General features: G+C 39.3%; 1 protein-coding gene across 2 annotated transcripts in view; it reads left to right on the top strand.

Moving 5' to 3' along the window:
- GABRB3 (gamma-aminobutyric acid type A receptor subunit beta3) overlaps positions 1–14,587 on the top strand; it is a 230,409-nt gene extending 215,822 nt beyond the window's left edge. For both annotated transcript variants that reach the window (XM_046007017.1, XM_046007016.1), the window contains exons 8-9: positions 2,378–2,622; positions 11,215–14,587. In XM_046007017.1, the coding sequence (XP_045862973.1) occupies positions 2,378–2,622; positions 11,215–11,556 (587 nt within the window). In that variant the 3' untranslated portion in view covers positions 11,557–14,587. The remainder of the gene's footprint in view (positions 1–2,377; positions 2,623–11,214) is intronic.
- The last annotated feature ends 4,057 nt before the right edge of the window (positions 14,588–18,644 follow it).

Genomic DNA, 18,644 nt, shown 5'->3' with positions numbered 1-18,644 from the left:
AGTGGTTTTCAGGCATCACATTTAAACTTCTCAACAGCTGTAGACAATGGTGTGGACCCATCAAGTCTCAGGCCATGTTGCTGGGAAGCTAAGCTTTTGGCCTGGGCCCTGTGACTGAACCATCCAAGTCTATGAATCATTATTGTCCACCACCACCCACAGTATCTAGATAGGAAGCAAAATGATACAAAGAATTAATAAATTCACTGGCCTTTTAAACTAAGAGCTAATGTGAGCCCAAACAGAGCACTCATCCCAAAACCATACTATTAAGAGACTCCTCGAGACTGAGCTTAGGTGCCTAAGCCAGGTTGCTGTCATTTTCCTCAGGGCTGCTTTTCCCAGGCTGAGTGCCAGGGACATGTGGTGGCTCTTCTTATCCCTGTGTTCTTTCAGCCCATTTCCCAGGACACCCACTGAGGCCTGTGTCATGCATGTCCACTCAAAATAGTCAACTAGAGAGTCACAAGAGCCAACTGGAGAGAACCAAAGCATTCATGTTTTCCAAATATGTTTGGAAGGGAAAAAAGTTGTGACAGAAAAATTACAAAATTTTTGGATAATGGTGAAAACATCTAATTTTGGAGAGTTTGCATGGTTTCACATTTATTTGTAAACTGTAATCATCCCATTGCCATTTTTCAAATTTTAGAAGTCCCCAGGTGCACATGAGTGTGACTTTAAAGGGGAACCTTAAAATATTCTGACATATTCTATTTCCATATATTCCATAAGCTCTCATGGTTTGCAGTACACACAAAAATAGTTTCTCGGTGCCTCAATTCCTTCCTCTACTTTTCATAGCAGTTTAGATGTGGGTGGAAGGAAAGCATGTGCTAGTGACAGAAGACTGGGCTTTATTCCTTGCCCTCCAGATGGTCTGAGCAAGTAGAGATCTGTGGTCTGGAGGTTCTCTCTGTGAGACACAGTCTAAGGATGCTTACCTCCAATGATGGGATGGGAATCTGGAGGGCATCAAACTAAGACGCTTTATAAATACAAACCCTCACTGGAGAGTTGGGTGGGATCTGAGGGCTTATAAAAGTGCCTTTGGTGGGATCATATGTAGAGGTGGTCTGAGCTCTGCCCTATATCTTGGGAACACTGACCTCTCTGTCCGGCACTGTCCCCTGGCCTCAGTGACATCATATTTTTCAGGTTGCTGGGGCTGAGGGACCATGGCTAAAGCTCTCACTTTCAGAAGTCTCCTTTTTGAGGGAAGACATGACATAGCAATGAGGAGGAAGTGTTTCTCTCCACTGGGTCCTAGAGACACAGGGATAATTGCATTCAGTGCACCAGTTGAACAGATAGAAAAGAGATGACCCTTTCTAGTGGTCTTGCTTCCTTGAAACTTCTTAATATTTTAAGAGAGAGCAAGTCAGTTGTAATATTTACTATCCCACCAAGAAGTGAACAATCCATATCTTTCCTGCATATGTGACTTCACTCAGTTCATCAAACTCTAGTCATGTCACTGCCATGTCCCCTCCTCTCTGTGGCTTCAAATTATCCAATATGGAATATTTCTATTGGAAAAAAAAAAGTCCATTGCTATGGTATAATTGCAAAATATGGTCCTTACATGTTTTTAGAGACTGGACTTAGCTCTGTTATGGAAACAGAAAGCATTCATATACTACTATCTAGAGAACTCAACATTATGACATTTTTAAAAAGTTGGGGGAGGGATCTAGTCTATTCCCCCAGAGTATGTCAAGATTCTATAGTTTGAATAAAATTGTTAGCCCTTAACTTCATCATGCATATTCTGAGAAGCTTATATAGACTCTTAGTTGAGGAGGGAAAGGACTCTGTGAGATCATCTGTCCTTGGTAGCTTTCCTGAAATTCTCCTTTCTTTTTGAGCTCAGGACTGAATCATGCTCGCTCTCAATTTTAAAAATCATTGCCTCATTCCCCTCTTTCATAAAGCACTGTGGTAAGAATTGTTTTCTTTTGATGAGCAGGCTCACTGAGCCCTCACTAATGGCCATAGATGACCCTCTTCTTTGAGTTTTCATAGATTCATTCTTGGAAGCTTCTCATCCAGACACACTGTGTTTTATATTAATTTCTGGGATCATTTTCATTTCTTCCAACTTTCTTAAAAAGCACATTCTCCTCCATTTTCTCCATCCTCTCTCTGAGCCAGGTGCCATGGAGTGGTGCCCCACCAGGGAGCAGAGATGTCAGCTTCCTGACCTGAGCTGTGACCTGCTGCCCATACATGTTTCAGGCTCCATTGCCTTCTGATCACCTAATAATATGTAGTCTACTATCTCCAACTCTTTAGAGCTGTTTGAGAAAATACAAAAGTTAAACGTGAGGAATGGAGCTGCAAAGCTGCAGTCTCTCACCCTTCTGTTCTTTTGTAGGGATCACGACCGTGCTGACGATGACAACTATCAACACACACCTTCGGGAGACATTGCCCAAAATCCCCTACGTCAAAGCCATTGACATGTACCTCATGGGCTGCTTTGTCTTTGTGTTTCTGGCCCTTCTGGAGTATGCCTTTGTCAACTACATTTTCTTTGGAAGAGGCCCACAAAGGCAGAAGAAGCTTGCAGAAAAGACGGCCAAGGCAAAGAATGACCGTTCCAAGAGTGAAAGCAACCGGGTAGGCCCTCCACCAGCCTGACCACTCACCCTCATACCTTTCACAGACCCACCCTGCCTCCTACCACTCATCAGTCACCACAGTTACTTACCTGATCTTTAAGTGGGAGATGTGTGGGCTTTTGTTCATAACCTGCATTGTGGCCTCCTGAAAGTCACCAAGTTTTAGATAAAACCAAAATTAGTGCAGAAGCTGGAGAAGCCACAAGCTTCCAGTTTCCTCTGAAAAGAACAGAACATGTGAATACCATGTGGGATGTTGGCTCTGAACTTGACAGGCAAAAACATGTTTCCAAAATGTTGCAATATTCTTTTAGTGATAAAATTACAAATGTTACTGTCCAGCATGCCACTGTTCTTTTTGAGAGGGCAGACCCTTCTCTCATCCACCCACTATCTGGCATAGTCCCCTAGTCAAAGGTCCTTAGTGCGAGGGAGGAGCAGTGCTCTGTTCAAGGGCTCTTGGCAGGTGTGTTCACAAAAGTCAGAGCCTGGCACAGTCAGATAACAGTAGCCAAGGATGGTGCATTGTTTTAGGAAGCCCTTGGGCTGTACACTCCAAAACAGACCATAAATTATGTTCACCCCTCAAGCCTAGCATTCTTACATCCTTCTGGTTACAAAGTAGTTTTGCAATTTCATGTCATTTAATTTTTTAAATAAAAACAATATGCCATTGGAGTATATAAACAGTACTTTAATGAAAGCATGTTACAGTTTCTATGTAATTTTTTCTTTATCATTTTACCTCTTGCACCCCATCAAGTTATCAAAAATGTATTTCTCCCTGTGTACATGCTGCAGTTGCTCCTACATGTCTTTATTACTTAATTCTTCTTGCTAAACTTACTCATTTCTCAAGCCTGTGGTCTTTCCTTGCTTTTTCCCATGCTCTTAGTGCACGTCATGGGTCTGTTCCTTAGAGGAATGCAGAAGCTCCTTTAGAGCATTCGCTGTGTCCGTAGACCACTGGTGGCCCAGAATAGGTTCACAAGCACTCATGAATGAATGCAGGCAGTTAAGTAAATGTAAATGGCTCCCATCCTTTCAGCAAAACATAAATAGAGTTGGTCAGAGAAACCCAGGATCTGTGAGAAAAATCAGGCTTCCACAGGCAAAATTATCCTGAACTTCTTACTGGAAAATATACTTAGTAGCACACTGTTATGTTGCTAAATAAGTCTGCATCCTACTATGAATACACAATATGCTTTGGTCATGCTGTTTCCAAGGAAACTGGAATTCATCACATCATTATTGTTTCCATCACACCGATATACAGACACACATACACATACAATGCTGTTTTCCAAATTCCCTCATAATTTAAACAGATTATAAATTTGTTTCCTTTCTTCTAAATGAGATGGTTTAGACAGACAAATTATTGTGGTACCTTGAGTGTGAAGCTTAAAATTTAAAGCAAAACACAGAAACACTTCTAACATGCACAGAGAAAAGTAGCAGAATGTGAAAAATATTTTACATCAGATATTGTATGGTAAGTCAGATGAGAGAAAAATTATATTTTATTCCCAAGGCCATTTTTATTGTTTTCCTAAAAATTTGTTTCTGTGTTTTCCCAGCAGCTTTGTTAAAGCCTTTATATGTTCATATTTGAAAAATCTATAACTGTAGATCAGCTGCTAAGGTCTGAAGTTGATATACAAATTATAGATAATAGTTTTAAATGCATATTTGATATTCTTAAAAATAAGGATTAAAAATTACTGCTGACCCACATCTAAGACTTTAATGATAATTTTCAGATGGAAGTGAATCCCCCCAAAAGCTTATATCATATGATGTGGATGAGCTAAGGGAAAGTGAGAAAAGAATCACAAACTTCATGCAAAATATAAATGGCACTATGCACCTGGCCAACACCTTCAAGAATTTGTAATTATGATTATTCATTCATTCACTTTCAGTGATATCTTTCAGGGTTGTTTGTTAGAGTGGCCATCAACAGGCTCAGGGAAGTCCATCTGTGTTATAGATGGGAGCCCTGGCCCTCAGAGGGCTACACCTGTCCTTGGACTGAAAGAGGACACTAGACTGACCACAGGGATTTGCACTGCCATTTTCTTTCTGAGGTCATATTTCCTGTCCCATAAGGGATGTCAGGGTGTACCCTTGGGGGCTCCACAGGCCACCAAGAGGGATCTGTGCCACCAATGACTATCTTTGGGATGATGGTGGTATTGACCTTACTGTAAAGGTAAGGTAGATTTTCCTTACATTCAGTGGCTGTACACAATTTTAACTTAGTGTTTGATTCATGAATGCTCAAATATTCTCATATTCACTTAGTTTCTCCTCAGACGAGTAGTGCAATGTAAATCATGCCCTTAATTCATTTGTGCATAACCTTTTTGATTTCCTGAATTGTTTCTATATTCAAGAATTAGTTTTTGATTGTGATGCAAGTATTATGGTTACTAGCCTTTGATATTTTTCAAGTTGACCAATTGGTATTGGAATTTCATGAAGTGTCAGAAAGTCATAATTCCTTCCAACGTATCAGAGCTGCAGACTTGACATCATTACTCTTACTAAAAAATAAGATCAACTAGAGAATGAGTATCAGTAAAGTGCTAATCTGGTGAGAGATTCTAGAAAAAAAATGAAAACCCCTTTGTGGTATATTCTGCATGAGATGTTTCCTACCTTAGCATGTTTGTGCCTGCCCAGGTTATAGAACAGGAAGAAAAACTATATTAAACTCATTAATTCTAATTATAGGAGATATGAGACAGACTCTTCAAAATATGAAGTATTCATATTTAATATTTAAAGTATTTAAAAGATGCAAGTCATCATCTGTCATCCTCTACAGGGCATTTCAGTCTTGTGTTTCACCAACACCACTTCCATCTGTTTTCAGATTTCAATTTTAGCTGATAGAAAAAGATTAGCATCTTTTGGGGACATATTTGTTTAAAATGTTTAGTTTCTAAGATTTAACACATTTTAATAACTCCTTTAATTCCCTTGGGAAAAAAAATCTTCTCATAATGTTGTTGGAAATTTTCTACACATTGCTTCACTTTTAAATGAAAACTATGTAAATGTAAAACTATAAGTCAAAAGCATCCAAACTAATTTACACTAAGCTCTTATTATCCAATATATGTTCAAGTTTCTTTTAAGATTATTGTTTTGTTTCCACTCTGAAGTAGAAATTGTGGAAAATAGTGTTGGTGCTTGAGACCTACCTCACACAAGCTGTGCCCCGAAACAGCTGCAAAGGTAGCCATAAATGTCCAAAGCACCCAAGAGCACTCTGCTTCTGTCAATTATTAATGATATTGGGTTTGGCTTCTCTCAAGGTAGGTTTCCTTCACTAGAGTCAAGGGCGCACACTTAGATCTCTGCCCTCACGAAATCCTTTCCCAAATGCACAGCACAGCCATAAGGGACCGGTTTGGCTTCTCTCAAGGTGGGTTTCCTTCACTAGAGTCAAGGGCGCACACTTAGATCTCTGCCCTCACGAAGTCCTTTCCAAATGCACAGCACAGCCATAAGGGACTTGAGAAGACAGGATATTGATTCAAACAAATTTGTCATTAAGTCTTGAAAAACCAACTCAGCATTCAGTTGACCTTACTTCTTGTGTTTTCTCCGTTCTTCCTGTGTGCTTCCCAAAACCACTGTGTACATTATCATCTCTTTGCCTTGGATTCTCTCTTTCCAGAATCCCTTTCTTCTTCATCCCTAGATTCCCCTCCTTCAAGACCTCAGCCAAATGCTCTTCTCCATGACATGCCCTGTCATGCCTTGTCCATTCTGCCTCTATCACTCCCTTCTTCAAGTAGTTGGTTTTGTCTCTGTTCTCCCAACTTCCACAGCACAAGCTCTGCACTTAGGAAATGGCATGTTACATTTCACACAGCCACCATGCTCTCTCTGCTAAACAGCATGTGATTCTTGGCATCTACCAGAATGTGCACACCGTGGCTCAGGTATGATACATGGTCATGGAATGTGTGTCCATGAATGAGCCATCATGGACTCATAATGCTGAATGAGTCCATGGTATTCATCATCAGAAAAACCATGTTCTGTTGATGTGCTGTGTTTTTTTCACTTTTCTAATGGGAAGAGAAGGGACAGTTTTCAAACACAACTTTTTAAAGCCAGTTGAAGCTAAATCATTAGAACCATTGACATTGATCAGAATTAGTCTCTCATAAAATATTCCTCTCCCTTTAAAAAGAGACTTCTCCTCATTTAGTATTTCGTTCTACAAGGTCATTATAATCTCCTAGATTTTGATAAAGGGAGCTTTTCATGTGGCATTGTTTATAACTAAAAAAAGAGATTGTATTGCTGGCCTGTATTTAAAAATGTGTTTATGTTTCATTATGCAGGTTTTTTTTTTTAAATATGCTTGTTGATTCCTTGAAACTCTCACCTGTTAGACCCCTTAAGTGTAAGGATCTTTTCTTATTCACCTGTTAGGGTCTCTCACCTCACACAGGGCATGGTACGAAGAAGATATATAGTAGTTTTTTACATGAAAAATCCCAAGAGTCTAGACCTCTCGTGTGCATGTCTCCAGTGAGGTATCCACCTTCCTAAGTGGACTACTGGGCTTTTTGTCTCATGGTTTTGTTGTATTTAAAATATTACATAAAATGGAGAGAACGTTTTTTAGACTTAATTGGTGTTTTCTTTTTTTTTCTACCTTTAGTAAAATAATTTCAGTCCCCTGAGGTTCAAATTAATATATAGGAAATCATTTATTATTATTGGAAAGTATAAATTTCACATGACAACTTAAAAAAAACAAGCAAGCATCTTCCACCTTTGGTTATTTTCTGACTCAACTTTAGATAAATTTTGCTTTAAATGTATCAGCTTACTATTTTAAAAAGTCTATTTAAAATATTGGTCAGTTAAATAAGGTCAATTTGATAAGTGATCTCAGTTTGTAAAATCTCCATAAGTGATAAGTTAATATATTTCTTGTCATAATTCAGAAACATATTTTGTAGGGTATCACACCTACTCATTGCAGTACTAAAATACACTGATTGACTCTCTCTCAAGGAAAAGATGTCCGAGTGAGTGGGACAGCTCGTTCACCATCCTGTTCTCTCCTGTGTGGCATAAAGCTGAAGAGAGAGAAGAGACTACTAAGAGGCTTCTCTCCTCTAGAACACTGGTTTTAATTTTCCTTTGTGTAAAGGCCAGTTCAGCTGACCCCATAGCCCTCTCCTCTCTGCTGTCTTAGCAGCTAGCTACCCATACCTTTCAAAGCAGGTTCAAATCGCCGCTTTCTTAGGGAGAGTGACTACTTGCACTGAGGACATGCTTGTCTTGTGCCCATTCCTTTGCTGGCTTTTCCTTTGTTGCCCCTCCCTTTCAGCCACAGCTTAATGTGTTGTCTCAGACTTCTCCTTCCACAGCCTCTTCTTACAGTGAGGGACTATCTCCCAAACCACTGGAGGTTTCAATGACTTTTTTTTTCTTTTTTGGTAAGGGTTTTACTAACCATTTCAGGGCAAGATAACAAAAAGAACAGACATGGAACACATATTCCAAATTCTTACAAAGGTCTAACATTCCTGGTACTTTTGAGATACAAGCCCCATTTGAATTTTTTTCCTCTACTGGATTAAAAAAGAAAAGCAAAAAGCAGAACTCTAATGCTTCTGACAGAACTATCAATGCTCTGTCCCTACCCCCAAGAATGGGTCTCCATAAAGTGTCTTCTCCTCATTATCTGGGTGTTTTCTTGGTCCATTTGCATTTCCCAGCACCCTCAGGCTGGCTGTCCTCCATTCTAAGGAGACCATAGGTCTTCAGGGCCCCTCCCCACTATGGCGCTACTGGCCCTACAGTTGAGAGGCAGGACCATGGAGAAGAACCCAGTACAGCCCAGGCTCTTGTGTGCCTGCTGCTGCTACCCCACCCCCTTGCACCCTGCATGGGTGATATGAGTGTTTCTGCAGAGAGCTCAGGAAAGGCCAAAAGGCCAAGTGGGAGCAGGACGGCAGGCAACTCTCTCTCCACCCCTGAGAAGAGACAGAAGAGAGTGGTGGTTGTGGAGCACCACTGCTATGTGGACACAGCACATGCTGAGAGTGCTGGGATTTGCTGCAGTGATGGGAGGGGAGCCTTGCTCACAGCCTCTTGGCATTTCTCCTTTACACTGTGCTAAAGGAAGCAGAAGGAGTGCAGTGCACTCCAACAGGGGTCCCTCTCCTTACTCCCTCCTCTCAGATGCATCTCTACTCTGCAGTTTCTGTTGTACTTCAGAAGAATGTCACTTTTCCACTTTTCCACAGAAATCACTGTTGCTTTTTACTACCTGGAATGTAAAGTTGAAATTCTTTGATGCAATGCAGAAACCCCTACTGGCTTGACTCTAATGTGCATTCCTGTTCATCAGGGGGAGTATTTTCTTATTATAACATGTCAGGAAGGTGGTAATGACAGTGATAAGAATGACGACCATCCCATCAACTGTGAGCTTAGCATGTGCCAGGACCCATTCTCTCCAAAGTCCCACTCAGCTAGTTTGCCTTTCTCAAAACATCTGTCATTTTTCAGGCCTTTGCTTGTGATGTTTTTTTTTCTGCCTTTTGCTAGAAAATGTCTACTCATTCTTTGAGGCCCAACTCAAATGCATTTCTTCTCTGAAATCTTCTCTCTTCTCCTGTGGTAGTTTTGATTGCTATCACAGCAGATTACCACAAACGTAGCCATTTTTAAAAGCACCCAGTTCTGTTGGTCAGAAGTCCAGTGCAGTGGGGCTTAGCTGGGCTCTCTGATGAGAGTCTCAGGACGCTGACATCAGGTTGTGTTCCCTTCCAGAGGCTCTGGGGATAGATCTGTCTCCAGACTGATTCAGGTTGTTGACCACATTTTTTTCTGATTGTAGGACTGAGACCCCTGCTGCCTCCTGGCCATCAGCCAGGAGCAAGTCTTTGCTCCTGGAGGCTGCCCCCTTTCTTCCTACACTTTATCTGCAGTGCCCTCTTTCAATACAGAATCCATTGTTTCTCACTGCAAATCCCTCTGCTCTCACCTTCTGCCACATCTCTCTTTCTCTCATGCTCCCAGCTGGAGAATACCCTATACTTTTGAGGGTTCCTGTGATTAGATTAGGCCCATATGAATAATACAGTCTAATCTCCCTATTGTAAGGTTTTATAAGGTTAAATATGTTTACAGTGTCCCTTTTGCACATAAAGAACATACTCACAGATCTGGGGAGTAAGAGGTGACATCCTGATGACCACACCTCTCCTTTCCCAAGTATAATTGATGGTACTCCAAATCATGTGTTAGACATCTCGGAATCAGTGTTGGTGCCTTTGTGCCTGAGCCTGAGTGGCCCCCAGAGGTCTGCAGCCCTTCCTGTGTCTGGGCTACTTGGTGTCTGGAAGTCACCCCACCTGTGGTCTTGGTACTGCCTGGAAGTCTGCACAGGCACCTGCCTCTTCTTAGCTGGGAATCGTCTCTCCATACCTCACCTCCTTCATATCTAGCACAATGCCTTTAATGAAACTAAAAAGTATACAGAAGATGGGAATGTGCAAATTAATATGTACTGATAAATTATTCCTCCACACAATAATTAATTTTGTGAAAGTTCCATGGAAGAAACTAAAGGCACATAATCTAGTTCTAGAAGAAAGGGTAGGGCTTACACAGACAGAGATAGAACAAGGAAGATGGCCCTCTAGCAAAGGAGTGAAGACAGCGGGAGGAACATGAAGCATGCTGGAGAGCTTTGAGACTGAGGGGACTATGGAATGGGCCACGTGCCCCTGAGACAGATTGGCATTGCTCAGAGAGAGGATTACAGACCCTTTAGAAAGGATCCCATTGAGGACCCCTAGCCTCAGGTATGCTCTGTGGAAATTTCACGGCAGACCAACAAATAAACAAATGGACCATTGACATCATCATGAAAAGTCTGAAGCTTTATTTGGCACAGAATAAAGTGTTTAAGTTTGGCTCCAATGTGAGCAGGAGGGGGGGTGTTTTAATCTATCATAAATATAACTCTTAAAAAGAGGCCTCCTGCCAGGACCAGGATTGGGCAAGGAGATCATACTTGGGAAGGAGTCTCTATCTACCCCCATCAAAGTCATCAGGAGTGTCCATTCATCACAGGAATATTTGCTTGTTTCTCCACAGTGATGTGAGTATTTTTGTATAGTCAGAAAAGGGGATAAGCTGACTTCTAAAGAAGATTGAGAAAGTATAGTTTCCATCCAGTGTCCGGTTATGAAAAATGGTGAAGACACCTAACTTAACATCTTAAAAAGAATTTGTATGTTTTGCCTTCAGTAAGAATTTGTATCCATAATAGGAAATTTCAATTTTAAAAGCCCCCTTTATTTAATCTAATCTCCTATGTGAGAATTTTTAAATCAAGGAAATAAAATCTCTAAACTGTAGTTAAGCCTTCAAAATGACGTTTTCCATAAAAACGGTGCTGGGTTTGACAGATGTGCAATTTCTCATAATGTATGTGACATGATTGCATGGTATAAGTCTTGCTGGGTTTGTATATGAGAATTAGATTTACTGGCATGCTAGCTGTCTAACGATGTGTATTTTCTTCAATTAGGTGGATGCTCATGGAAGTATTCTGTTGACATCGCTGGAGGTTCACAATGAAATGAATGAGGTCACGGGCGGTGTTGGTGATACCAGGAATTCAGCAAGACCCTTTGACAACTCAGGAATCCAGTACAGGAAACAGAGCATGCCTAGGGAAGGGCATGGGCGACACATGGGGGACAGAAGCATCCCGCACAAGAAGACCCATCTACGGAGGAGGTCTTCACAGCTCAAAATTAAAATCCCTGATCTAACCGATGTGAATGCCATAGACAGATGGTCCAGGATTGTGTTTCCATTCACTTTTTCTCTTTTCAACTTAGTTTACTGGCTGTACTATGTTAACTGAGTGACTGTACTTGATTTTTCAAAGACTTCATTTAACACTGAGTGAAATATTACTCTGCCTGTCAAGTTTTTATACCTGTACACACACACAGACACACACACACAGAGACACACATATATACATACGCAATTGTATATATATGTGAACTTTCTCAGCATATATATAAAATACACGTGTATATGAGGATGTATGTGTTTATGTTTATACACACGGGTACGAGTACCCATGTGTATGCCGAACAAATACATACATATATACATTTTGCAGCTATGGACAATTTAACACAGGATGCATATTAAAGAAAGTCATAGTTTTTTCTTTTTTAATTGAAAGGGACAAGCATCGTCTAAATATTATGCCTTGAGAATGAGGGCGTGAAACACAATATCATCCCAAAATGTGTCTTTTATTATCATAAGTTAGATGTTTTAGTTTAAAAATCAGAAAGAAACTCTTAGTTAACTTCGAAAACTCATACAGTGATATTGCTAGGTTAAAATGAGTCACATACTTCATATCCTTTCTGTTTACTAAGTGAAGGCTTTTCAGCTTTTTTGGTGATGGGGTTTACTTTCATTGGGCATACTTTTTCTGTACTGGTTTAATGGATGAAGTGAGCCACGGGTGTGTGCTCACCTGTTGTCTTAAACACAGATAGATCCCAAGCTGATGTCTGAATGCCCATCTTTTGAAAACCCATCGGGAATGGATGGCTCTTATTGTAAGTACTCTGATGTACAGTGTATTCTTTTGTTTACTTGGAGTGGATCCAGCTTACCTGTCATGCAGGAACACAGTGGCATGTTTTGGCAATGTTTAGTTGACATTTCAATCACTGAAAATGTGCTCCACATCTCATATGGATTTCTAGGCCTGATATCTAACAGAAAGCATAGACGTCTCAGGTTATTTGTTACTCTAAGGTAAAACCATCTAGGATGATTTTCCCCCTTGTCTTTACGTTATCAATCACTCTTATAACATTGTATGTTAATAGAAAATATATTTGCATAATATGCATATATATGTATATTTACCAAAATTTCCTTTCTTAATGCTTGCTATCATGGCAGCATGCAATGTCATATTTTCCTTTACGTGATGTAACTACTTCTGTTACCTAGAATTAAGATTGAAGCTTAAAACACTTCTACTGTTCAATTTCAGAAACCACGAAACATCTTCATACCTTTATTTCTGTATCTGACATATTTCATAAGCACATCGAACTACTCCTAGTCTAACTAGGATGCTGCAGGAACATGACCAGTACACACCACGCATCACCCAGTGACCCATGACCATTCTCTTGAGGCAAAGGAGAGCAACCTGACAACAAACACAGTCACTTTTGGTTCCTTCTGATCCACAGCCTCATCAGTATTTGGACTTTTTAAAGCTCGTAGAAACAAGACAAGGTGCACCGGTTTCATAGACGCAACCTTAACTTACTATTTAGATGAGATCTTTCTAAAGAAAAAAAAAAGATGATATATTTTTTGTAAACAATATTTCTATCACAGGCCTCCATAAACTGAAATGACTACAGTTGTGCAAACAGATGTCACAGTGAAGTTAAGCATTTGGAGAAAAAAAAAAGCAAATATTCAGGAAAGAACTGCTAAATTAATACTTTATCCCAACATGCCACATATGCCTCACCCTCTTTGTTCTGTCCTAAACCAATGACCAAAATCTCGTCCAGTACTCTATTAGCTGGCACCAGTTTTCTCTGGGTAGATAGAGGCACCACCTTCCCTGAGTATGCACGTGGTGTGGGCTATCACCGTAAGCTGACCACTACTTGATTTTTCTTTGGCGGCCATGACAACCTTTAATTTGTGGGAGTCTGTCACAGTTCAAGACCCAATGTCAGGTAAAATATAACCCACAAAACATCTCATGCTAGAAGCAATGCCCAGTTTTATACCCTTTCCCCTCCTTCATTCCGAGCTTTCTTCAACATCTTCTTCCACCTGCTCCTCTCTGCTTTTAATTTTTATCTGGAGATTAGCCAGTGATTTCTTGGTCTTGGGCTTTTCTCTGACATTTTTTTTTTTATTTTTTCCATGGGTAACAATGAGGGATCCTAAAAGTTAAAGAGATTGGGAAAAACCTTGTAAGTGGCCTTATCATTGTTAACATGTTAAAGAAAAAAAAGACGTTTGTGAATACCTTATCCCTTTCAATACTTCAGGTATATTTTTCTGTATCCAGTGATTCAAGGAGTGAGCTCCACATCAGAAGAGGGACCCCAAAATGCAAATGAACATGGACAAATCTGTCAGTGACCGATTTAAGTGTACAATTTATACTTTTCAGAACTGTGACATTAATTCTTTCTGGGAGAAAAATGATTCAAAACATTTTTTGATGCATAGTTGAGGTACCCAACTATCAAAGGCAGAGACCCCATGGGGCTCAGAAGAGCTGCAGTCTACTTACCAAGGTTTTCTGGATATAAATTTGCATGGTATAGTCATAATAGCTTTTGAGCTTTTTATATGCATTTGGCACCAAGATTGGGATCCACAACTTTGTAGACACTGCGATGAAGTTAACATAATAGCTATTCTATAAATAGTGTTTGTAACTACACACATACATACACACACAGACACACACAAATACATACGTATATTCTGTAAAAAAGAAAAAACTTTTTAAGATTCTTGGGTATGTGTTTGCTTTACTCCATTTCAGAAGAAAATTACTTTTCTTCTAATAAAATTATTTTATAGCTTCTCCATTTTTAAAAGTTGTGAGAAATATTGAGAAGCAGAACTCTGTGCTGACAGAAGAGAGTTGAATTTGGTTCTCTGTTCTGTTACAATGACCTCTCATTACTCCATAGTAGTTACTGGAGCCAGTGAGCGAGCCGTATTGATGAATTCTGAACCCAGACCTCTGACACTAATGTGAGATGGCTTTTACCTACGTCCAGACATCTTGAGTAAGGAGAGAAAAGTTGAATTTGGGATATAATGATATTTCTTTCTCAACAACTGAACATAATAAAAAGTTAATTTTCTATGTAGTCCTGTCTTTCCAAAATGCTTCACAGGGACTCAAATGTACAGAAGAATCTTGCTCTGACAGTTGGTTATTACCCATATTCAGATATACTTGAGACAACTCAAGAGCCCTACTACATAAATCCCTACAGAGAAAGACTGATAAGTCATGAGTAATCTTTAAAACAAGTGTTCTTGTTCACCGACCCCAGGACTGTAGAGGGGTTTCACTGTCTATACCATGAGACATTCATTTCCCCCTGAATCATAAATGAAGTAGAAAGTATGTCATGATAATATTCCTGTTAGGTTTGAAGATTACATGTACGTCTGCAGTATCATGTGTTTTTAATGCCAGCATCCAGAATTTTTGACATATTCAGTCATTCAGATTAAAGGCACTTTTCCCCTGTGCAGCTTTGAAATTAACATTTTCACCTAGGAGCTATCTCAGACAAGATGCCACACACGTTTGGGACTGGTTTTAAGGGAATAGGCACATTGCAGCTGTAGGTGTTCATTTTCAGCATCTAGTAGATAACCCCACTGGTGTTAGTCCCACGATGATGTGTTTGATTAAAGAGAACATGTCTAACTTTGAATCTTCTGGCTTGAAATTATGAACCATCTCATAATTCTTACTTAATGCTCCACCTGAAAACAAGTCTGTATTTCTGGCCATTTTTATGTAAGCAAAACTGAACAATGAGTGAACTATTTGTTACTCATGAAATTGACTCTGGCTCTCATCTTATGTGAGCCATTGGTCAGAGTAACAATGAATTGTGGGGCAAAGAGCTGCCCAGGTGGATTAAAATTTCCCAGGACACTAGCTAGTGTGCCTTGGATCGATTACCTCTTCTACTGCATTGAAAGGTGCCATGTTTTCCGAAATACTCAATTCCCAACACCTGGGTAAATAGTGACCTTCCAGAGAGTGGCTCACACAACATGCCTCTCCCTAGGATGAGCCCTATAAACACATTTTATCATTCTTGTCTCATATTTCTACTTCACAAGTCAGTGAATGTGTTCAAGGTAAGTACAGGATTATTCTAGTAGGAATAGGCGATTGCTGTCATGACCAATTCCCATGTTGATTTCATTTCATTGTAAAGATAAATTAAAACCCAATTTTGCTTAAGCACATTGATGTAATTTTTTGGTATTATTTGACATGAAAAAAAAAAGCAAAATTGAGTGATAGATACAATATGAAACTTGTTGATGAATGAATTCAAATTTATTAAAAAAGAACTAACTGACTTAAATACAAAGACTGATTTTTTTTTCCTTCCTTGGCTATCTTTTGATGAAATGGTGTGCTTATTTTAATTCCAGGTATTTTTAGATGCACATGCCCATTTAGGTTACTTGGAAAGTCAAAGGAAATAAGCTCAAAGCTGACTGCATGTGAGGACAACTGAACCATGACATTTCTTTAAAAATCATGATTTATTCTGAACTTCAAAAGACACCTAGAGCCACAGAGATCCAGCTTGTCTGTGTCTTCAAATAAGTGTTTAAGGAGAGAAATATTTTTATATGAAAGACCAGGGGGAAGACCTACCAATAATCTCTGGCACAGGTGGTATTGGTCCTTACTTTTTAGTTTTTAGTACTAAAGGCAGTTTCCCTTGTTTCCTTTCCAGTGAGAAATTAATAAGCAATGTCTATGAATGAATGAATGAATGAATGAATTCAGATCCCCAGACACCTCAAGCCAAATAGAACTTTTATTGAGAAATATATCTGTAGGCTCTCAGAAAAGCTGCTGGCTCACCTGCAAATACCTTAAAAGGAAAGTCCCCGCTGTGATTGTCAGTCTTATAAAATGTCCTCAGGCAGTTAGTACACCCTCAAATTTATCTACTCTAAGCAAGATAATACAAATTTTTCAATAATTCTTTACAGACCCTGTAACATTCTTTTTTTCATCATACGCTTTTACATCCCTGATCTACTTTGGGACCCTGACTTGGACATATTTCACGTTAATGCTTCATCTAAGACTGGAACATCACTATGAGGACATTTCTCGCCTGCTCCATGAGGCTGTAACACTATTTATTCAGATGACAATTTTAAGTTACCAATAACTTCGGGGGGGGAAAAAAAGGTTTTCAAATTTTGAGTTTCTTAAGTCTTCTTTCAGAAGCAACCCACTTTTGATTAACCAAAAAAGCCTCCCTTAATGCAGAGTACAATTATGCCCTTGGGGCCTTTATCCAGAATCTTTTCAGTCCCATGTCCCCAGGGCTACTAGGGTCCATGTACATATTTGGCACCATTTTACAATTCTTGCCCACCTCTTTTTTTTTTTTTTAAGATTTATTTACTTATTTGAAAGTGCCTGTTAGCGTAATAAGTAGCATGTCAATCTCATAAAGATTTACTTATGAATAAATAAATTTGAGAGAGAGAGAGCATGAGCACAGGTAGGGGCAGAGGGAGATGGGAGGTAGACTCCCTGCTGAGTAGGGAACCTGAGATGGGAAGCTCAATCTCTTGACCCTGAGATCAAGACCTGAGCCAAAACCAGGAGTCAACCAATACTCAACCAACTGAGCCACCTCACCTACCTCCTTTTATCAGATTTAAAGGGCATGGATTGCCAACTCTCCTTTGAATGGAAAAAATTCTTCAAGAAAGATTGATTCTTTGAGCCCCAGTAGGACTAAATCAGCAATGGTTATTGATTGAGGCACTGCTTACATTAGAGTGACTCACACACTATGCTTTTATTTTTTACCTAAATCGGTTTCATTTAGAATCCATGGGCAAGCAATGCAGAGGGTACTTGTAAGCAAAATGTAGTTCACTGAAATGGTGTGGAATGGGTATGGATGTATGTGTGTGCATCTTAAAACCAAATAGCAATTAAGTTAGTGGCCTTGGTAGCCAGATGATCCTAAGAAAAAATATCTTTATAACTGAAATCTCCATTTCTGATCCCTAGGTTTTCAAGCATTTGTTTCTTGACTCCCATTTTTTTTAGATAAATATGTCAACACCCCTATCTTTTCATGAGTTTCTCTTATTCTTTCCTCACCCCCCATCTTCTCTTAACTGTAACTGTAGTTCTATATTACCAGGGTTCAACACATCTGCATTCTACCCACAGTCATAAAGTTATATTTTACTATTTAATATTGTGTTTATAGATTGATTTTAAACAACAACTAATGAAACAACCTACATTATTGAGCTATATCCAATGTTTAATATTTCATTTGAAGGCATAAAGATAAATCTTAGAAGAAGAAAAAAAAATTCCGTAGTTAATAGTTTTTCTCACTTCAGAGTGCGTTCCTGAGTGAAACCCTGAATGTGTAAGAAAAGAGGTGTCCTGGCAGCTGTTACTGAGTTACGGAGTTTGAAAACTGCCCCATTCAGAATGGTAGCTACATTTCAGCCTTCAGGATTTTACTTTAAATTAGTTCTAAAATTTCAAAAACAATGAAAAGTGTTATCAAGTATATAAATATTCAAAGCAAAGCTAAGCAGTTTGTTCTGACTTCTTTGTGTGGTATCTCGACCTCGGGCTATCTGAGGGAGAATCTTCGTAAGGTCCAGATATAATGGACTACTTTTTCCTACACTACTTCATTTGATCCAAATCATTCAACAGGTATATTTCATCAAGTCCTTCCTGGGTTTAGTCCCACCCAGTCACCCACGAACACCCATTCTGGAGTTTCTAATTTGTATTATTTTTACCTAGGAAAGAAGGAATGGTATGCTTTCTTGACCGTGTACCTAACATTATTCACCACGTTAGTCCTTAAATTTATTTTATCTTTCTGCATGAAAATATTTTTCTTGGTATTAACTGACTTCCATACAAATTAGGACTGCTTGCATTTTGGACCTGCTGCAAAGTTCTCATCCTATGATTTCTTTCCATTGAACTCCTGGATTAGTCCCCCAATTTTTTTTTAACAGCCCAGGTCTTCTCTTTTTTTATTCCTCGTTTTGCCAAAGTTCATCCTCTATAGATGTCAAAAAATGTGAGTAGAGGACAGAAGGTTTCTGAGGCTTTGCATATCTGAATTCTTTCTTTGTTTTTGTTTG

Source organism: Meles meles, chromosome 6 (genome assembly GCF_922984935.1).
Source record: "Meles meles chromosome 6, mMelMel3.1 paternal haplotype, whole genome shotgun sequence".
NCBI lineage: Eukaryota > Metazoa > Chordata > Mammalia > Carnivora > Mustelidae > Meles > Meles meles.
The sequence above is the reverse complement of the archived record's forward strand: the minus strand, read 5'-3'. Positions and strand labels throughout refer to the sequence as shown.